Below are 23,091 nucleotides of genomic sequence, written 5' to 3'. Positions count from 1 at the left end.
GATATCAGGTACAGCAATTCAGCTTATAAATGAGTATCTTGAAGTACCACTGAACAGAAGCTTTTGTGAGGAAAAAAGTTGAAGACAACCTCCCTCAACCCCTATCTATGACAGAGTAGCTTTAAAATAAGTAAAAGCTGCCTAAGCCTCACTATACAGCAGTCAAGTACCCTCAGCTTCTATTGATTCCTGGCAAGCAATTAGGGCAGAATCATGTTCCCAGGCAAGCAATTAGGCCTTCTCATATTCCAAGATCCCTGTAGATCAACACACAAGTAAGAGCTCTTAACTCATTCTTTTATTTCAGGAATTACTGGGATAGCTCCTCTGGGATTCCTTTGTTCATACATACAACAAACCTTTTTTTTTTTTTTAAACTTCCTGCCTCCACTAAGTCTTCATATTGCCATGAAATAATAGAAATGATTTTCAAAAGTTAGCTCTTTGACTTCTCAAGATTGACAGATTGCATCCATGGTTGCATCTTAGCCGAGACCAATGAATTCTATCTCCAGGAAAACAAGAATAATCTGTGCTGGTTGAAACCTAGCTGAACATCACACCTCAGAATGGACAGAAAATGCACACCCCTGAAGGACACCACTAAGAAGCACTTTAAATTCCTTTCTTTACCTCCACCCCCAGCTATCTGAGATCTGCCAATACAGAACAGTTTTATCAGTTACGTATTCCTAGAATGCCCAAGAGTTATTTCAGTATGAAAATGGACATGCAGCTCAATTCTTTCCCCAGGCAATACAACTAACTACACTAATGAGATCATCCACATGATGTTTATCCTAATATCTCTGTAACATTCAGTTCCTCTCTAATTGTTCACAGTGTAGACAAGTCCTTAAAAGCTGGCTCGTGTCCTCAGGCACAAAGATTTACAGTTCTTTTCCAAACTTGCTCTGTACATCTGTTAAATCTATTATGTCAGAAAGTATAGGGCTGTTTTTATGGTCATTTTATGCCTTTGGCTTCAGTATCTTGGTAGGCTAAGTTTCATGGTTGACTTAACATACTTCAGCTCCCAGAATTAAGATTTAAACCTTCTAACTTTACGCTTCACTCAACAAGCCTACTACAGTAGAGAAGAAACAAAAACGAATGCAGACCCTCAATTCTAATTTTCTCCTCGTTATTATCTACAGACTTTGCATCCTTTCCTATTGGCTTTTTTCCTACAGAAAAGCATGTCTTTACAAGTCAGTATTATTCATTTTTTTTCTGACTTGCTTCCACTGTTTTTAAAAATGTGTATCTGTAAAATATGGAGAGCTTAAATTAAGGAAACCTACAATATTCTGGAATATAATTCAGTTCAGATACTCCTGAGGGTATGTTAACCTCCCAAAAGATGTGGCACATGAACTGAGTCAACACACAGAAGATAATGAGCAGCTCACTCTTGACTCCTATTACATAAACGATACTAACTACAGAAAGGTGGAAGGGGTCCAGCACGCTAAAACATTGCCTCTGACATGTTTAATTTGATAGGTTATGACATGCAGAGACGCACAGAAGCACAACGGTTGGCAGGTGAACCCAAATAATTTTGTCAGAGAAATTATCGGAGAAGCCATGACCTGACCTCAGACAAGGGCATCAGCCCCATGGGCTGGGGGTGGCACCACCATGTGAGTCCACAGGAAAAGCTCTATGGGTCACCTCACCAACTGAGGTGGTCACTCGGGTTGTGGGACTAGATGAGATGCATGGGAAGAGCATTCTAGGATTACACAAGACTTGTTAGGGGATGTTTATGGGAGGAAACAAAGGCAGGGGAAGGAAGGGTGGTTTGAGAGGATTAAATACGGGGAAAATAGAGGGATAAGAGGAGATAAAGGAAGCTGGTCACATGCAAACTGAAGAAGGACTGCAGGTCACTGTGACCCATGTGTACATAGTGCCAGAAACCAGACTGACAGCTGTTGCATGTTTTCCTAGTTCCTAATATGGATAAAGGGAGTTGAATGCCCTTAAATTGCGGTTGGCTCCATCTTATGAAAAGTAATAGTTTGGCTAATACCAACCCAAAAGAAAACTACACATGCATAAGAATTTAACTGCTTAAGAAGCAACCATCCCAGTATCACCTGATGTCTTCAGCAAGATTGGGATCCAGCTATCTTAAAAGAAGAAGGCTTTGAAGAGACAAGCTTGGCTGCTCTTTAAATTGGTTGGTTATTTATGGATTATTAACACTATGCTTTCTTTCTTTGACTACCAAGTTGAGAGAAATGATCTATTTGTCAGGGTTATGAACAGATTTTCACTTATGCCAATCTACCAGTAGAAAATAGTGATATTTGTAAGAACCTGAATAAATGTGTTGGATCAAAACTTTGTACTTCAAACTGATACCCAGCATTAGAAAAACAGACGTTTAATATTTTTTCACAAGGCAAAGCAAGTTAAGATTATATGAGTAAAGACTAGAACAGGTGACTATCTAGCACTTACTGAAATTCTGCTTACTTGAATCTGTTGAAATTTGGACATCTTTTGTTGATCCCTGTGTTGACCCATCAATATCATCATCTTCATCTGTGAAAACAGAAAAATTTTGAGAAAGGATTCTTGTTAATTTGAATTGGAGAGGCAGGAGGAAAGTGTTTGTCATTTAAGGGTGGTTACCATCAAAGAAGCTAAGACAAAAGAATCCAGTCAGAAAAGCATACTTTCTTCTTCTGCCTATTTTCTGGCAAGAATCCATACTATAAAATGCTGTTTTTGTAACAGCATTAAAAAACCAAACCTGCACTGGCATTTAACTACAGTGAGGGCACACCTGAAGTCCTTCTACTATTAGTTTTAGTATTGCTTTACACCCCTTTCTCAAGCTGTGATGTTTGCCTATGACCAAAGCATACATGGTTTCCATTAAGTTTTAAGACACAAATCAGTCTAAAATTGTAGTAACAGCCTTCCAGTCAGAAGTATGGGTTTTAAATAAATATATGTAATTTCAGTAACTGAAAAACAGATTTGCAGACACCCAAAGAGAAAGAAATGACTGCACTCCAGAAGAGGACTTTGGCAGCAGTTCATCACTCTCACTAAAAGCTAGGAGCTAACATGTCAGATAATAACACTTAAAATACCTAGAAAAGGTTAAAATAAAAGCTACTAACATTTACTTTTGCTTCTGTGAAGATAACATCCTGACTGCATTCTCATTCCTGACACTCAGGTCCACACAGGAATACTGGTACAAATCCAAACAGGGTAAATTTTTCTTCTCCAAGGGTAGTAGTACCTTGTAACATAAGCCAATGCAATGTGATAATCAAATACTCCCACCCATTAGAATTCCCTGTCACTCCTGACCGGGATGCAAACAAAGGTCTCAGAAGACGGAAGCCAGGCAACCGCTATATCAAAACTATGCCTTGCAATCAAGGGATAAAGCAGGAAATTAAGCAGAAAACAAGAGAAAAAATAAAATAAAATCAGTAACGACAGATCTTCAGAGCAAAAGAGGTACTAGACAAGTCAGAATCCTAATGAAGCAAAACCTTCCAAGAAGCAGAATCACAGCACGTCAAGAACAGTACTTAGCAGGAATCCTAAACTGGAGACCAGGTAACTTATTGAATGTTTGGGTAATGCTTCAACTGACCACAAGAAAGACCCACAATAATGTTTCCGAGTTGGGGTGTTTAAAGTACAAAAGTTAGGTTGTAATACTTTCCTTGTTACAGTTGACAAACAGATTAACCTTCAAGTTGGAGAGGAATTTAGATAATACAGTCTTTAAAGACACTGAAATAAATGGAAGCTGAATGCCTGCTGGCATTTCACCTCAGACAAAATAGAATTTTAAAAACAGTAAGTAAATACAACAGTAACAAATTAAAGATCTCCTGATTGCTCCTAAACTTTTCCAAGTTCAGATGGGAAGAAGCTGACATCTTTCATGACTCTTTTTCCCTCAGTCGGGATAGCAGGAAATTTACACTAGTTCTGAAAAGCCACTCTCATCACAGAGATGTTCACCGAATGTTGGTGGTGAAGCTTAGCATTTACTTAGTGGCAAAAGCCAATCCAGACAAATGCTCTCCAACAGGTCAATGATGGTATGTCCATTCTCTGTATAGTGCAAGTCATCTGTCACTTCCCGATCATCAGCCTAAGAAGAGCTGTGCCTGCAGCAGTTAACTCGTCCAGGCGACCACCAAGACTTCTTTTAACAATCTTATGAGCAATGTCCTTCACCAGCTGTGGCAAAAGGAGGCGTGCCTGCTGCAGTGTGGGAATCGCTGAAGGACCATGCTTGCACAACACAGCAAAACCAAGTTCATCCAGATTGTTTATTTCTGGTATTTCTTACGTTGGAAGCATTACAAACTCCCAGACTTTCAAGTACATGCTGTACTTCACCTTCCCCCACCAAAAAGCAATTCATTAAAAAGAAAAACAACTCACTGTAAAAGAATGACCAACAAAAGCAATGTAATGCCTCCTCTCCCCCTTCACACTTTCACAGGTCACTTCAGCGTATCTAGATTATACAGATTCAGAGTCAAGCAGTTTACACAGTAGCAGGACTCCTGCAGTAGCTTCTGCACACAAGAATGCATGGTTCCTGCTAGTGACTGGCTGCCTTCACCCAAACCAAACCTATATGTTCCATGTAGAAAACTCAAGAACAACCTGTCAGGTTGAGAAAAGCGCAGCTGCAAATATTTAACTTCCACTACCTGTATCTTGACTACCTTTTATTTGCTTTCCTACTGCATTCAAGCACCAAAGGCTTTACAAGAACGTAATAATCAAAATATGGATTAGAAAATACTTCAGTGGCTTAAAAAAAATCCTCATTCCTAAAGAGCTGCTGAACAAACATACACTCTAGATGGCAGCAGAACATTACCCTGCTAGATACATGACATCCTTTCAGAACAGAAATCTTAAAAGAGCAGATGCTTAACCAAAGAGGCAAAGTAAAAACATCTGTACACATGATACACCAAATAAAAACCAACATGCATATCAAGCAATGATAACACTATTAACACAAATGCTTGGACATTAGGTTTTCACTTACACCATGCTTACTGTTTAAAGAACAGTTTTCAAGTTGCGCTGCACCAGTAAGCAGAAGTTTCAGCGTTTTGCACGCATCTGCATTTAAAAATCTCTATCCTGCCCTAGAAATACCAAGAAGTTATAGTATTGCCACCAAAGCCAGTGAAAATTAGCAAGCACGTGCTTCAGTGAATTACAACACTAGGTTAAACATGCCTGTCAGTTAGCTGCAACTTTGAAAGATTTACCTGGTTCTGTTTGCAAATTTTCTGTAACTCTAAAACAATGCAGTTTGCTGAAGTTGCGAGAAAATAACTGCACGCAGCTTGGAGGCAGAATCATATTCCTTAATCTTCCAAAAGTACATTCTGGTGTGACAATTACGTAGCAAGCAGCATGAGCCTGTTAAGAATTTAGTGAGACACAAAGAAAGCAAATTATTTTATAACTAAACGTGCACTGGAATTGCAAAGCTCAGGCTAGGATACATGTAGACCTTTTGTAAATCACTTTCACAAATCACCCTCCATTTTAATTTGTTCCATTCAGTTTTTATATAACCAACAATGGGAAGTCTTAACACACAAGGAAACACCAAATACTGCAAACCTGCTCTGTTAAAAATACAGCTGGTTTTGTACAGCTGCATAGAGAAGTTTAAAGTTTTGGTCTCAAACCCTGGATCTTCCATTCTATATGGATATTTACTGGGGGGGTGGAAGGGGAGGTAGGAAAGGTAGGAAGGTTATTCTGAAAAGCTTGAAAATAGCAATATACTCTCACACAGCTGAATCCACTTGCAGATTCAGAGAGAACACTGCAGTTTTATTTCAAAACATGAATGACTAGTTTCTGCTTTTATACTTTTGCAACATCTTCTGCCATTAGTGAATACACATACCATGTTACATTTATTAGACTGTTCTTACAGACGGCCACTGCCACCTCAGAAATCATGAATCAGATTTAAAAAAATACAAAACCCACTATATTTTTAAAAATAAATTGTTCAAATCATACCTGAAGTACTGAATAACCTCAGAGTTTCATCTTAGATTATTACTACATACAGTACCCCGCCTTGCATTAAGTGACAAATTAATTATTTACTACACCTACTTTTCAGTTCCCACCCCAATTGATGCTACTTTGCACTTTCATCATATTTCAATAAGTGATAGCATTAAATGGATGGACCATTTGTTACCTACACTGCAGACTTGTGTATCAGCACGTGAAAAGCTGTGACTTTCAGGAGGATTACTGAAGGGTACCATCGTGTTGCACAGGAATTAAATATGCATCATGAGAAAGGAGAAACACAGTAAACAACACTGACAACTTAAAAAAACCATAGCCACAGAGGTTAAGAACTACTTTCCACTGAAAGAGAAGTAAGCATATCAGAGTGGTAAGCCTCTGACCTTCCAGGATTTATGTGATTTGAAAGAAATTCTGATTTCACACAGGAAAAGTAACTGCAGGCTTCTAAGCAGAAATCTGTAATAATTAGTCCCCCATAAATTTTAATTCCATTTGATTTATATTAACTGTAATTTTGAGAATTGCTCATGTTAATGACGAATGGGGGCGATTTAAAAAAAATCTTATGTTTTGATCTAACTCACAAATATAAGCGTATAAATAAGCTTTATTTATAAAGTGTATATAAAGTATATCTAAAGTGTACAAATAAAGTATATTTCTGTGAAGTGTTCTAATAGGCATGTGCAAACATATATATATATAGTTCCCACAAATATATGCAACAGCACAACATACCAGGATGCCACACCATTCACATCTCATGCCAGAGAGCACCTCAGAAGAGCCACAGGTTTTCTTGCAGACTTCACAACGGGCACTTGAAGAAAGGTTCCCCTCCCTCCAGTGGTGGTGATAGGTATCCTGGGGAACACATCACAACTTCGTGTTACACAAAACACACAGAATCATACTCAGAGAATAGTTTGGATTGAAAGGGACCTTCGAAGCTCATCTAATCCCAGCCCCCTGCAGTGAGCAGGGACACCTTCAACTGGATCAGGTTGCCCAGAACCAGATCCAGCCTGGCCTTGAATGTCTCCAGGGATGGCGCATCCACCACCTCCCAGGCAAACTGTGACATTCACCACCCTCACTGTGAAAGATTTCTTCCTCACACCCAGCCTGAATCTCCCCCCTTTTATCTTAAAATCATCACCCCTCATCCTATCACAACAGGCCCTGATAAAAAGATACATACAGAAGCATCTTCAACTTAACTTTAAAATCAGCCATTCAAACAGCTCTGAGGAAATAGCAACATAGACTATGACATTAAGTATTTTCTCAGTCTAAATTGTACCTGAACAATCTTAAATTTCACCAAAAGCAGCTTATCCAACCATGAAAAAATTTATCACATACAGCTTTTCTTCACAGTCCACCAAAACCAACATTCATAAAAAAATAATAATAATCCTGAAAGGTCAGTATTATGCATATATTTTACAGTGAGAAGCTAGGCAGTCTTGCCTCTGACAGCCTGCAGGAAGTCTGAGGAACATGATTATGTTTGCCAGGGACGCAATGCAGCGAACAGCTCAACATACAGAAAATAAAGTTTCACGACAGCTTCTGCAAGCCAAATTTTTAGATAAGATGCTGAATCTTTTTTTTTATTATTATTTTTAATTAGGACATTCTACATATCACACAGACTTTTCAGCACGGCTTCAATAAGCATCGTGCATGTGTCAGAACTTAAGTTCATCTCACTATCTGTGATACATTCTGAACACTCAGTTTCCTTTGCCTGCCAATAAGCACAAATGTGCTTTGATAATCGGCAGCATGTGAAAGGAAATGCCGAGACTCCTCCCCCTCCTCTAGCCCATGTTTTCACACCAAGAACGTGTGACCACTTTCTGCTGCAAAGGCATCTACACTTACGTGGTCCTGGTGCCCATCCTGGTGACACTGCCGGCAGTCACTGCAAGCAAACAGGATACAGTCTGTGTGCACATGCAGCTCACAAACTAAAAGCATGAAAACAAGAAAACTTCTTTAGGCTGGAAACCTATGGGTTTTTGCAGCTCCTCCCTCCCTCCCTCCCTCTCTCCCTCCAAGACTCTTCCACTACCTTTTTGCACCGTACTTGCTTTCCTTCATGCTCTTTTCCATTCATCAAAGACAGGGAATAAGGGACGTTTATCAGCACTGTCCTGTGTGTTGCTCCATTCCCTTTGTGTTAAAGCGATGCAGCAAGTATAAGGAAAGGCTGAACTAATTTTGCTTATAAGCACTTGCCATATTTCCTCCAATACAGCATGTTAGATTTGTAACAACTGTTTGGCTTACTACAGCTTTGTCTCACAGTTTCACAGGAACTGCTGCCTACTCAAATATAACTGTGCCTGAAGTCTACTTCAATTTCATGAAATCCAAAACAACATGAATGTTAGAAGCATTAAAAGAAAGTTCTTCTACATCCAAATACCATCAAGTCTTGAGTGTAAAGTAATAGTCTTCCTGAAGCAATACTCCGTTCTTCTTACAAACCCTTTTCCAAACCCTACTGCAGAGCAAGCAGGCACTTCAGAAGTGGGTTCAAAACAGCAGACACTTTGCTGCTGCCTAGCCCATTCTTTATATCCCTGGCGCTGTCAGAAGCACAAGGAAACAAAAGACAAGATCGAGTCCCCAGCCCTAGCAAAGCAGGGGACATGCCTGCCAAAACAGCAGTGAGGTGGCAGCGCACCCCTCCTGCTCACAGCCAGGACACCTGCCTCACTCACGGTCCCCCCAAAAAACACCCTAAAACAAACAAAACCCAATAAACACTAAAAAACCCCCAACTAAAATATGTCAATACCTAGCTTCATTACTGCAAGAGTTAGGAAAATTCTCTATGGACCACACAGACAGAAATAGATGAAAAAGATCCTCCCCCAGCTGCTTGTGTATACAAATACTCTGGGAAGGCATCCGATTTTTTGTTGAGTACATTAAAGTAAGACACAACATCAAATTCTTCAAATATTATTTTCCGTTCTGCTCGAACAGGTTATTGCTTCAAGCACATCACAAAAATTTGAAGACTGTAAACTGAAAATTGGGAGGTGGCAACTACACACATCTGAAAGCATGTTCAAAACAGTCTTAAATTACATACTGAAAAATACCTTACTTTGAAATCACTCTATGGGGTCTAGAAAAGGCCATCAGCACTAACACTGTCTTACTCTAACCCTGCAGAAGACCATGATCACACCCAAGCAAATCCTGTTTTAACAGGGCTTACTAAGTCAACTACAAGCTTTCACATACGGCTCCCCATACTGTGTGTCCTCACCGAGCTGAAGAACTTCTGTATGAGGTGTGACACAGTCCCTCCTCTGCTCACATTTCTCCATATTCATAGACGTAACAGGAGCGTTTTACAGGTTTGCCAATTCAGCTATGAGGCAAGCTAGATGGTTTGAGTCGTATCCTCACTAATGGTAAAAGCTGCTGGAGACCGAATTACGGCTTCAAGCAATCAACAAAAGCTTTGGGGGTTTTATCATTACTTCTAGTAAGACAGGCACACACTGCCCTTTGCTGTGTTTTGTAAGAACACAGAAGATTTTTTTCATAAAAAATCTCTCTCTAAAGCAATCAGTAACTGTCAGCGGCATTTGGACTCCAAATACTGTAATTTCTGCTGATGAAGCGTATGTACTTATCTCACCAGGGGTTAACGTACATGCATGCTCTCATTTCTGAGAACAGATGCCCCAACACGCACCCACAGCATTTAGTACTTGTCTGAAAATTTACATTTTCCTTCAGGAAAATTTGTTCTGTTGTAAGATGTGAAGACTACAAACCAAGTTATTTAAATTATTTTAAAAGTACGTCTAATGATGTCAATCATTTGCTTAGAAAAGGTATTTTCATCTTAACCCTCTATTTTAATACTGGCATAAATTTAAGGAAAAGTTCTTTAGATTTCAGTACCAGAAGACAACATCATAACCAACAGCAGACTTGTACTATTACGATAAGTCATTAGAAGTAAGAAAAAAAGAAAGTTCAAGATCTCTATATGGATTTTAAAGCTCTACAGCTTAAAACAAATTCTGAAATTATTTTTTAAGAGTAAAGGAAGAATCTTGTGCACTGTAAGAACCTTAACTGTCCTTTTTTAGCTACATATTGGAAAAGTATCAGAGGAACAAGTTGTAGACTTACTGGTATTCAGAAAACAGGATACCTAACAACTCACACTACACAAAACAAGAAAACTGTTTAATCCATATGAGGAATATAATTCAGAACCTTCACTGAACCAGAAAAGAAATAAAATGTCTGGGCATTTGTAGTAACTAAATATAACCACAATTTCACATGTTTCTTGTTTAAGAACACTTAAATGGAAGCGCCTGAAAAGATAAATACTCCCTTGCAATGAATACAACATTAACGCAGAAGAATTAAGAGAGTAAGAGCATGAAAGAGAAATTTAGAAAGCTTTAACTAAAATAGATCACTTAACCAAAGCTATTTTCAAGAGTTTAAGAGGACGCAGCTAGCAAAAATTTTCTTCTGAAATCCTCTCTTTTTTTCTCATGCCACACAAGTTCTGAGGCTTATTAAGGCAGATCATCAGAAAAGACTCCGTGGTATCTGTAGCTCTTTGACCATCCCACCATACCATCTAACTCACATGGTAACTATATTAAGTGACAGATTCCCACTGGTCAGAAGAACGTAGTTTAGATTCATTATGCAACTCACCAGACAAACCAGAAACAAAACCACTGCACCATTAAAAGTCTAAATACCCTAATCAAAGAGAAATGTTTCCGCTACTCATACACATAGGCAATCATATTAAATAACACATTGTATTTAGCACAACAGCAATTTTGAAAGCATCTCAAATCCCTACAGAGTTGGTTCTTCTCTCAGTAAACTATCCTTCTTTTTTTTTTAAACAGTTTACAGGTAATATTTCTTTAAAATACTAAATTCTATTCAACTTCACAATATCAACTGAGCAACAAATACTAGATATCCAAGACAGGGGAAACAACGGAAAATTAAGTCGTTGCCCCACGTCAAAATCAGTCAAGTACTGACGCCAACATATATGTCAAATAAAAATTATGGTGTTTGGGTGATTTCTTTAATTATTGTTTTTTCACAGAACCCATGTCAGAACTCGGAGCAGTGCTATTTTGACAAATAATATTTTCAAATAGCTTTCAATTGAAGGCACCTTATCCCTATTACCATCAACAGATATCTGAGACCAGTAACACTGAAAAGTTATATCCCATTCTTTTGCAGAAATGGGGAAGTTTTTAGGAACACGAATACCTGATGATCCCCTGTACCAAAAGCTCCCACGGGAAACAGAAATAAATTACCTCAACAGGAGAAGTCTTTCTTTTGCCGTAATACCCTCTCATTCATTGCACATCTGGGGCATGGATTCATTGCACACCATCAACACCACGAAGTAAAGTGGAGGAAAGATGAAAGGGCAAGGTTTGACAAAGACTGTGGTTTACTGAATGTTACTGATTTATTATTCCTTGATTTGACATACACATTTCCATGATTAATGAGTGGATGATAAACAACCCAAAAATCTCTCAAACACGGTGAGTTTGTATGTGAGTGTGTATGCACGCATACTTTCAAGGTATGCAATGTAAGCAAAGTGTACATTACTGTCTAACACATAGATGCCTAAACAAGAAAGGTCTTCTAGCGTTACCTTCGCATCGAAGGGCAGGTGACTCTAGTGACTTTCTGCACACAGTGCAAAACTTCCTTTTGTAATGTCCTGGAGACCCAAAACAGTGTGCAACTGGAACCTGCCAATGAAAAATGCATAAGATATCATCAGCCACAACGTTCACAGTGCCAGTTACAATTCACAGAAACTGCTTTATCTTGCAAGACAGAACAGTATATATACAATGTAAACTAACTAAACCTGAGAATGAATATACAGGCATGTCATCCTTTCAAAACAAACAAACCCCCCTCCCTTAAAAATTTATTTTAAATACTTAATATTTTATTTTAAATAATAATTTTTAAAAGTGTGTTTAAAATTCTTGCTGTTTAATATGTAATGTATATATTTTTAAGTGGTGGTCAGCTTCTTGATGATTCACAGTGCCATGAATCCAAAGGTTTCCTTTGCGTTCAGTGCTCTGAGACTTACTTTGAATCACAGTTCCTCTCCTAAGTATTCTTAATTGAATCAAGGATGACTAAAGACTTGCATGTGTACATAAAATACCCTAAAGACACACTCAAGACAATTCTTAAAAGTCCAGTGCTGCCACAGTCAGTACTATTGCTCAGTACTGTATCTTTCACCTCAGTCAACTTGCTGATCAGGACAAAGGCAATGGTCTCCCCCATGCCCCATACCAAACAATCCTGTACTTCAAGAATGCACAGTGAAGTAAGTGAGATTAAGTCTGCCAGATGTAACACAAGGAGAAAGGAACATTGCTGAAAGTTTAATCAAGAAAAATCACTAACACCCAACTGCAAACCATGTGGTTCCTCTAGTCCTTCTCATGATTAATCTTTGGGAGGTAAAAAAGAATGAAGAGAGATACAGAATATGGCTGTCTTATCAGACATGGAGAAGATCACTTAGAGCAGTTGACCAATCAAGCAGAGTCACCATCTCATTTCCACAGCAGACTGGGTTGTGTGGAAGAACCCTTGGTGACTGACTGATCAGGAAACTGCCTGTCCTAGGCTCCCCACCATGCTCGGCTGCCAACCAGCCTACCAAAACATCCTTGCCTCCAAAATCTTTGAACTTTATGTACGAGTTTGGTATTTACCCCAAAACTTTGGGGTCCATCTCCCACTCCTAGCAACCCAATCAGAAATTTCCATCTCTGCTGCCCTCCAACTATGACTGACACAAAGTTCATGGCTGGCTTGCATTATTTAATTTTATTCTTTTAACCAGAGTACTGTAGTCACATAATACATGTTTACAAAAAATATATATATCTCTTGCGGGGAGGGGAGGAAATGTACTGGAGAGCCTGGGGAACTTAATTGAATTGTCTCAGATTATAAGTTCAAGGCTTATGATCCCCAACCACTTTTCTTGCACTTTCATGCTACTTCTTCAGATGAAAGGAAAAACAAAACCTCCCTGTACAGTAACATACAAGTTAGCTGGCTCAGCTATTCTGGAGGTAAAGTGCCACAGCTGTTTCCTCACTCTAGCCACTCCAGAAATAAGAGAGAAGTGCAATTCCCAGCTTGGTGAGAGAAGGCCACTTGCCTAAAATTCATCCCACACAATGAGTTCAAGTGCAGAAAGAGATAGTGAGAATGGCTACATGCGCATAACCCCAGCCAGACACAGCAATTGTGAGGAGTACTAACAAGCCCTAGTGGCGCTTTTTTCAGGAAAGCTTTTCTGCACATCCCAGCCTGCATGCAGTTTTCAAGCATCATCTTCAAATCATCTGCCTGCCCTACTCCCACCACAGTGCAGCCAGCCATCCCCTCTTGAAATCAGACACAGAGACGATCTTCTTTAGCTCTAGAGTGGTGAATAACCTGCTCTGGACACCCAGCATGAGCACCCAACCACTCAACAACCTGTGTTTGAAACACAGAGAACTGTTCTTTCCCTGGCCATGAGTCTGGCTATTGTATCTTAAACCTGGCATGAAAATGCAGACTTTTTGTTATTGTCACAGAAAGACTGCTGAAGAAAAAGGACACTGTAGATCAAAGGATCAAAGTAGAGTTTTGTGAAAAACTGTTTATTTTGGGAAAGACTGAGAAAGGACTGGCAGGAGTCAGACTTACTCATGGTCTGACTGTACTTATCTAGAAGACACAAGGGAAGGACACCAAGCCTAAATTCTGCAGTCACTCAGACCCTGGTGGCAATCCTCTGAAGTCTCAATTTACTGCCAAAAAGAAGAGAACAACTGGATTATTGAAATGTTGACTGGGAAGGAAAAAAAAAGGGGTAAACCAGAAAAAATACGTGTTCCTTCAACATCTCCCTTTCAGAAACAAGCCAAAGAAACTTTATTTATTATGAGTGGTCTTTCTAATTGCCCTAAAAGGCAGAAGCGTAAAACCACTGCAGAGCCTGGTGGGAAATGGAATGGGAATAAGATGGAAGAGGAAAAAAAGGTAAAGAGCGAATACAACATAACAAACTCATCAATCATATCATGTTTCTCCCAGCAGCTACCTACAGTTCTTTTGCTGCTGAACAACAAAAGAAGGGTTCTTAGTACCCAATAGATTGAAAAAAAATCAAAACTCAGACCAGGGAAGTCAGAGAAGCAGCATGTCAGAATATGAAACGTTACATATTATTCTCTAGTTCAGATCCACCTGCATAAGAGCAGCAGACACGTAAGGTGGCCTACAGAGAGAAAGTTAATAATTGATGAGAGTTTAAAACTGCTTTTCCAGTACAACTACTTAAATTACTTTACGCTAACCACTAAAATTGATTTCTGAAGAAAAAGGCAGAAAATTTCTGCTAGTAATACCATTAAATAACATCTAAGTGCCCTTAGAGTATTGATCAGAAGCGCATTGACAGAAAGTACAGTGGTAACACTCCAGCCTAAGCTCCAGAATGACTCTGCACTCATGGACAAGATACTCCTAGTTCCTATTTTATTTCCTGCCATCCATTAAGAAACCCAGAGCATTACAGAATGTAACACATTTCTGTAAAAGTTCATATCAGCCTTTAACGAAATTTGATCCTACAGAAACCTAAAACTTAGAATCCAACCCCTTCAGTGCAATCTGCAAGTGCATACCAGTTCTAAATCATACAGAAAAACCAGCAATGTACTGCTCTTAACATCCACACTTGGGAAAAGAAACAATATAATTGCTTTCTTTTGGTAGTGCCTTTTAAAATTATTCCTCACTCTGAAATGCCACAGGGTATCAAACATGCGGCCTACAGCAGACCATAAATTTAAGTGCTCTTCCTCTGAGGTGGAATCACCATGTACAAAGAAGCTAAGCTACCACCCAAACCTTCTGGTATGAGGATGGAGTCAGGTCAGGTCCAGTCTTACTCATCAGCAACAGTCTGCATACCTCAACAGGGAGAAACACAGTTCTGGAAAGTCTATTCTTTATGCAGCTCCTGCTGCTTTTTTACCAGCTCAGGCAGAAGAAAGTTTTAGCCTGAATCCAGAGCCAAAGACTTCCAGGTTCAAGAGGAAAGAGAGGAATAGAGATATATTCAAATGACAGAGTGACAGCTTGGAAGGTGTCCCTGCCCATGGCACGGGGCTGGAACTAGATGATCTTTTAAGGTCCCTTCCAACCCAAACCATTCTATGAGTTTATGAGCTGCTGTCTTGGGCAGTTTTAAAAAAAGCCCAATGTACTAAAAACTTTTCCTAGGCCTGTGTCTAAATATTTTGTCCATGTATCTCCTCCGTCGCATCAGAGAGACTCGCACTTGGCAGGACTTTGGAAAACACACTGGACAGTCTGAGGAAGCAGGGCTGCAGGACCTACAGCACTGTGGGGCTGATCAGCTTGCAAGTAGGAAAGAGCACATAGAAATGAGGGTACAAACTCTCACAACATACTCCAAAGGTTGAGCAAAAGGAATTTAACTTAAGGTCACTAGTGTTCTGTCCAAAAACACTGTGGCACTTTAAGCTTAGGCACAACCCACTTGGAAGCAACCATCTTGAAATGCCCACAAGAGCAGCCACACGGGGTCTTTCAAAAAGACTGCTCTCATCATAAGGCCAAGCAAAATGCTGATACAAATTTAAATGGTGTTTCTGAAATAAGAACATCTATGGATTCTGATGTTTCCAGTGCAAAAGTACTTCCTTATCTAATGTTCCTAAAGTCCACTCTGACACAAAACCCTTTGCTCTAGAGAAGGTAGCTATGGTGATGACATCTGAATACACCCCATGATTATTCTGTCCAGGTTAATCACAGGTGTAGACCGCACCCTTTCTGAGAGAAGCTAACAACTTTGTGATTCAACTTTTCCCAGTATTGACATATTTTCAATTACTTATTACTCAGTAATCACATACAGCCCTTATCATAGAATCATAGAATACTTAGGGTTGGAAAGGACCTTAAGATCATCTCGCTCCAACCCCCTGCCATGAGCAGGGACACCACACACTAGACCATGTCGCCCAAGGCTCTGTCCAGCCTGGCCTTGAACACCGCCAGGGATGGAGCATTCACAACTTCCTTGGGCAACCTACTCCAGTGCCTCACCACCCTCACTGTAAAGAACTTCTTCCTTATATCTAACCTAAACTTCCCCTGTTTAAGTTTGAAGCCATTACTCCTTGTCCTACTACTGCAGTCCCTAACGAAGAGTCCCTCCCCAGCATCCTTGTAGGCCCCCTTCAGATACTGGAAGGCTGCTATGAGGTCTCCATGCAGCCTTCTCTTCTCCAGGCTGAACACCCCCAACTTTCTCAGCCTGTATTCATATGGGAAGTGATCCAGTCCTCTTATCATCCTCGTGGCCCTCCTCTGGACTTGCTCCAACAGCTCCATGTCTTTTTTATGTTGAGGACACCAGAACTGTACACAATACTCCAAGTGAGGTCTCATGAGAGCAGAGTAGAGGGGCAGGATCACCTCCTTCGACCTGTTTGCTTGAAACCTCTCTGCTTTAGTAGCAACAGATTTATGCAACTTAAATACACTGCATGCACCTGAGTAGAAATTGTGTTTCTACTTTTTCCTTTAAGGGACAAGGTCTGTCAATTACTCGTCAGTTGTGTCCAAATTGACATTCTTCCTCTGAGCACTTGATATATCACTTGCTCTTAAAAGCAGCTTTAAGTACACACTCCATATGGAAATTCTGAAGTTAGATTAGAATAGAGAGTTAAATGGTGTCTTAACATACTACTGGACAGAAGAGATGAGAAAATCAAATATTTAGTTATAAAAATTTTAATTGGGGCTAATGCGAGGGAATAATGCACACATCTCCATATGTGACCTCACTATATCCAAGAATGTTCTTCTCCATCCTACAGATCTCTCTGATATGACATCAAGCTTATCTCCAAGCTCCCAAAAACCTTTTGTGATGGGAACTATACACTGCATTCAATACCATTTCAAATCAGGAATATCTGATACCTGTGCTAGTAAGTGAGACTTGTGTAAGAGCTTTCCACTGCAATTACGAATTGCCTGGACTAGAATTTTTGTACTGGAAAAAGAAAGCAATATGTAAAAGACAGCCACTCCTTGCTTTTATTGCTACAGAGGAAATCAATGTCCATCTCCTTTTATCAAGATAAAAGATTAAAAATTTAAAGCAACAAACACAGTGACATCCCACACCACTTCTGAAACTGAAGTCACTGATACAGCTCGTCTGGGAGTTTGCAAGCTACTAGGCTGTTTGCATCAAGTTTTAATAAAGCATAATAAACTCTCCTGAGTTTATGAACTAGGGATTACTAGCTCTTCCCTTTAACACTGGGGTTAAAGGGATTATCACTTTGAGGAGGAAAAGGAGGAAACCTTGGTGCAGTGCCAAGATTATGAGCAAGCGTTTTTACACCTCATTTGGTTTCTAAATTATACCACGTGACTGCTACACTCCAAGCAACTGCCTTGCTGAAACAACACTGGTAGGGGTCAAGAGATGGACCTCTCGCTGAAGGTGGTCAGGGCTACTTGGCAAGCGCCACACAATAGTTGGGGTTGGAAAGGACTTTTACAGGTTGTCTAGTCCAAGCCCCCTGCAATGAGCAGGGACATCTTCAAGTAGATCATGTTGCCCACAGCTCTGTACAACCTGACTCTAAATGTTCCCAAGCATGAGGCATCTACCACCTCTCTGGGCAGCCTGTGCCAGTGTTCCACCACCCTAATCATAAAAAATTTCTTTCTTGTATCTGACCTGAATCTCCTCTCTTTTTGTTTAAAACCACTATCCCTTGTTCTATCACAACAGGCCCTGCTAAAAAGTTCAGCTTGGGATCCATCTGTTGTTAGGCCAGCTTGTGAAAATCCCTCACAGCAGTAAAGCCTATTTATCATGAACACATAAAACGGGAGAAAAGAGAATGAACTTTCCCAAACTTGTCTTTACAATACGTATTATAAAAAGGAAAAATATTAAGCATGTATTTTGTGAAGTAGATTTAACTCTACCACAACCACCAGAAAGACATAACAAAAGGAGCAGGATAAAACATCCCTTGATTGATGTACACCAAATATACAGTAATTTGAAGATAAGATGTAACCCTACTATGCTAAACAGCTTTTCATTAACATTGCATTTCAGCTTGTCTTCTGTGACAGTCTGCTGGGAGAAGCAGTAAAAGTTCTGCAGCATTCACTGCAGCAGTTTTTAGCCAGTGTTGACATAAAACCTCCAACACCTGCAACTACCACCAAGGAATGATTTTCCAAAACTGGATTCTGATTTTCTTCTCCCTAACCTCTCCAGAACTCCCACCCAGTCCAACAACATCAAATTCTCTTTTCCCTATTGTGAAAACATCTATGAGCCATTTGCAACAACATTCCTTAAAAGCTAACTCTCTGAGGCAGTCACACAAAAATCCAACAGACATTTCTGACAGCTGAATGAAACTGGTTTTATTATTCCAAGGCAAGTGAAGCAATAATGAAACCTTGATGCTCTTTGTCTTGCACTCTGCTGGACCTTCCCATTGCTTCTTGGGCAGGGAAAGAAAGTAAACAAAAGAGAGGTTGTGTCCCAGCACAGAAGTCCTTCAGCTGCAGAAAAATGAGATGCTGCTCTTACACGTACAAAGCATGAAGTGTCCGATACACAGCAAATTAGCAGAAGGGGATCAGAGGGACTTATCCCAACCCTGAGTACCCTTTTTTCCTCTCATCTACTTTCAGCTCATGAGGAATTGATCCAAATAAGCACCAGCACATAGCTGAACCCACAACCACCAGCACATAGCTGAACCCAGCAGGCAGAAGGAGACACTTAGGTCAGCAGGCAAGGGCAACACACGCTTGCCTGAGCAGGCACCACAACCTTCTCATTCACTATCACAACCCACAAATGCAGGCTACCCACATTCTGAACTACAAAGCCAAGTTTTGGTTTTAGCATAGAAAGCTCCAGGCAAAGCTGATGACCTAAAAGAGCATTCTTCCATTCCAGACAACCTGGCTTTAACAACAAAAGCACAGAAGAAAGTGTCATGAGTAGCCTATCAACCCTTCTTGAAGTGGAAATGTTTAGAAACCATTATAGCAGTGCACCAACACAAAAAGGAGGAAAAGCAAGCACAGCAAATGCCTAACACCATTAAAGCCACTTGTAATATACTCTCATTTCCATTTAGTTTTCAAAGAACGGCTATATAGAAAACACACACACACTCGTAATACGGCTTCCATTCCAACCTAACAAGGAAAAATAAAACTTCACTCTTCACAGGGAATCAAAGACTTCACTGTTATTTTGGTTTGTGTTGGGTGTTTCGGGGGTGGAGTGTTTTGCCCTTCCCCCCACTCCCTTTTTTGTTTTTTGGGTTGGTTTTTTTTTGTGTGTTTTTTGTTTTGTTTTTTGTAGACAAATGCCTATGGGAATGTAGGGAAGTGAGTGTTTGAATTCAGACAAGTTTGCTGAGACCTTAGCAAACCATATGTCCTGTAAACCATAAATGCACCACTTGATCAGAAGACAGATCCATGAAGTCTTGTTTTGAAACATCGTGACCTGGATCCAGTCTGGAATACTAAACACAGGTGATAATGATCAACAATAGTGCAAAAACATTCTTAGGGCAGCCTTGAGAGAACTCATCGAGAACGATCTGAGGCTGGATGCAGACATGGCATGCTTGTGACTCTCTGGGCCTTTTCTTGACCCCGGGAAGGAAACCCTACTCTCAGGAATAAAAGTTTCCATGAAACATCTGCTGAAAAATTATTCTCTGACAGTCTGACTTAGTGTCAAATAACACACACTCTAACGAGCTTTAACAATTGCTATCTTCTCTAGAGGAAAACCAGGGGATTAAAACCAAAAAAATCTCATTTCTGTAGTACACTTAATACTGACATCCTAGAAGGAACTATGAGGGAAAAGTCCCACCAGTGTTCCCTCCTATGTCAGACCTTTTAATAAATAAATAATAAATAATCTGAAAGGAGAACAGGGAGATTAAAAAAAAATAAACTTTCCACACATTCTATGAACTGTTATAATTTGCTTTTTGCTCTGTTATGTTTTTTAAGCAAATGCCAAGTTCAATATTTACTTCGACAGAGCCTGCACGCAAAAGGACATCTCCCATATGGCAGACTTCACTTCCACAGTAGACAAGGATTAATGCAACTTGGATGACCATGTCAAGGACAAGACAGTCCAAAAAGAACAGTACAACCCTGTATTTTCAAAACATAATGATTACAGGCTCGACACAGATAACGCAGAAGACGCTTTGCAGCTGAATACAGCAACACTGAAGTCCAAACAGCTTTGAGGGCTGATAACACTATTCAGATAGAAGAAACTCTACTGTGCAGGAATGATAGTTACATTTTATGTGTGAACAACAAACAGTTAGATAAAATTCATGTGTTCAGGCAGGTAGAGAATGAGGATTGGCAAAGGAACTATACTGACATCCTCAACTGATGCAAGTGGAAACACTAATAAGTTTAAATGCTAGATGTTTTTTACCATGCAAAAGCAAATGAACAAATACTATTTCGAACTATGAATTAAAGTTAGAGCAAATCCACAAAAGCAGCAGTCACAAAAGCTTGTAATTGTGACACAGAGTTACACGAGTATTTCCCGTTTGGATTTGTACCATCCCCCCGAAGATCTTTGCAAAGACATCTATATTATCCGACTTACTGTTCCTTTTCCCATGCTGCAGTGACTGATGGCTCATTCTTAGTAATAGTATTTCTCATTATCTGTATGTCCTGTACCACAGGTTCTAAGACTTAGAGCAATATTTATTACCGTTTCACTGGCAACTGTTGTACCAGATCCTTTTTGCCACCTAAGTTATACCTCTCAAGATGAAAAGTATGTGGGAAGAGGAAGTGTGCAGCAAAGCCTAACAGTGTTATTTTCTAGACAAAGGAAAATTAGTAAAAATTAGTAGCTAATTTCTATCCAGTTTTCTGTAACTTGAGTTACACTTTCATGTCTCACTCCCTACATAGGTTGCCACAACATAAAGGAACTTATAAACCTTTTTAGGATACAAAGATGGAAATCAGCTCCCCTTCACAGGTTCCTAGGTCTACACAACCCATAAATGTGCCTTTAGTCAGCAACATGTGTAATGCACATGATTCTGCCATGTCTCATTTGGCTTTTGCATATGGCTACTTAAGGTATTTGTAGTGTTTTACTACTTCTCTAATAAGTTTCTCATTGCCTTCCCTTTTTTTGCTTTTCTGTTATCCTTTCCCAAGTGGATAATACACTTCAGTTTTTCCTCACTTTAGCTTCTTAATACCTTAGTTGCATCCTATTATCATCTTTAAATCTGATTTTTCACACCCTTTAAAAGCAATTTCTTAAGCTTCAAGTCTTATGACAGGAAAAAGTCACAGGGCATCTGAAATCAAGTACTTTATTAATTACCCAAATAAATAAATTTGAAATATTACCATCGGTTGAAGCCCTCTGACTTTTTCCTTTGAAAGCCTATGCAATGACTTTATTCTCTGGACACAATGAACAGACCAATTCTTAAGATGCAGCAATCAACAGAAGCCAAACATAGCCCCTTCACTAGGCAGAGAAGCTTTAGTATTTTCCTAGTAAGATGAAATCACTGTAAAAAATTTGGTGACTGTATGTACAGAGTTCTTCTTTAGTATGACACGCAGTATGGTTTTCTGAGAGCACTGATATCAATCAGCCACCCCACTCCGTTATTGTAAGGCTTCCAGGTAATGACACACAAGTCTTACATACAAGTCAGAACATTAAGTAACAGTTAAGTAATGTCAATAACTGTCTCTTCAAAGACAGACTACCCACAGCTCCCCGTAAGAGGGACTTTTCAAAGGAAACGTAACTTTGCCTTTGAGCAGCTATAAAAGCCTCAGTAGTGACTAACACAATTGATTTAAGCATTATATTATTAACAAGGCACCATGGTACTACACCATGTTCATTAGTAATAAATTTGTTCTATTATCCCAAGAAAAAGACAAGGCAGTGTGTGCTTACTCACCCTCACAAGGCTGGGAGCAATACATGAGCATGGTATCTTGATATTCTTGAGGCACTTTTCATGAGACATGAAGTTGCAAACTGCAGAAATAAAATAAGAACCTTGAGCAAGTCTTCAGAAGCAAGGGACTTTGTGAAAAAACAAACAAAAAGTAATACGGAGTCAAATACAGTTAGGAGTAGATCTTTCAAATCATATTTTATCTCCCCTACATTTGAGAATGTACATGACTGTCACACTTCTTGCTGTGCATGAACTCCAGCTCATTTTGGCTGTGGAATAGGAAGGAGAGTTTATCCCAATGCACCACAGGACTACAGCAAGTTATGCCCTCCCAGAATCCCTCTCCATAAGCAGCAGTCTGAGCTCTTAAATTTCAAAAGAGATTTTAAACAGTCTGAAGTAAAAAAAAACAGCTCTTTGATGTAGCCAGAGAGATAGAGATGTTTGAAAGTGAATTATTCTACAAGCTGGTGCATGTGACAGGAATAAATGGGAGAAAACAACAGTATTGTTACACACTGAGCATAACGGATGAAGGAGATGAAATTAAAGGTCACTGGCTGCATGCAGCTTTGAAAGCCAAGAGCAACTAATTATCTCTTTCACTGTGGAAGCAACAGGTTTAGAATTCCACCCAAGCTCCACAAAGCATACTTTCAAGCAAGACAGTGTTTGAAAAAAATCATTTCTCATGGGGGTGATATTTTCCACAGCTTCTTACCATGGATTTACATGATAAGCTGTGCAAAGAAAACAAGGGATTCTTTATTTCATTCCTACCACCTTGCATTAATTAGGAACTTGTAACACATGC

At 39.6% G+C, this 23,091-nt stretch overlaps 1 protein-coding gene across 1 annotated transcript in view; it reads right to left on the bottom strand.

Annotated features, from left to right (window-relative positions):
• Positions 1–22,354, bottom strand: part of DGKQ (diacylglycerol kinase, theta 110kDa) — a gene marked incomplete at its 5' end in the record, with an annotated part of 55,319 nt that extends 32,965 nt beyond the window's left edge. Inside the window, 6 exons of the mRNA XM_010012911.1 lie at positions 2,488–2,556; positions 5,289–5,442; positions 6,823–6,948; positions 7,975–8,060; positions 11,792–11,891; positions 22,275–22,354. Coding sequence (XP_010011213.1) covers positions 2,488–2,556; positions 5,289–5,442; positions 6,823–6,948; positions 7,975–8,060; positions 11,792–11,891; positions 22,275–22,354 — 615 coding nt within the window. The remainder of the gene's footprint in view (positions 1–2,487; positions 2,557–5,288; positions 5,443–6,822; positions 6,949–7,974; positions 8,061–11,791; positions 11,892–22,274) is intronic.
• Between the last annotated feature and the right edge of the window lie 737 nt (positions 22,355–23,091).

The sequence above is a fragment of the Nestor notabilis genome, unplaced genomic scaffold, assembly GCF_000696875.1.
Source record: "Nestor notabilis isolate BGI_N333 unplaced genomic scaffold, ASM69687v1 scaffold9034, whole genome shotgun sequence".
In the NCBI taxonomy this organism is placed as follows: Eukaryota; Metazoa; Chordata; class Aves; order Psittaciformes; family Psittacidae; genus Nestor; species Nestor notabilis.
This window is presented reverse-complemented; position numbering and strand designations above follow the sequence as displayed.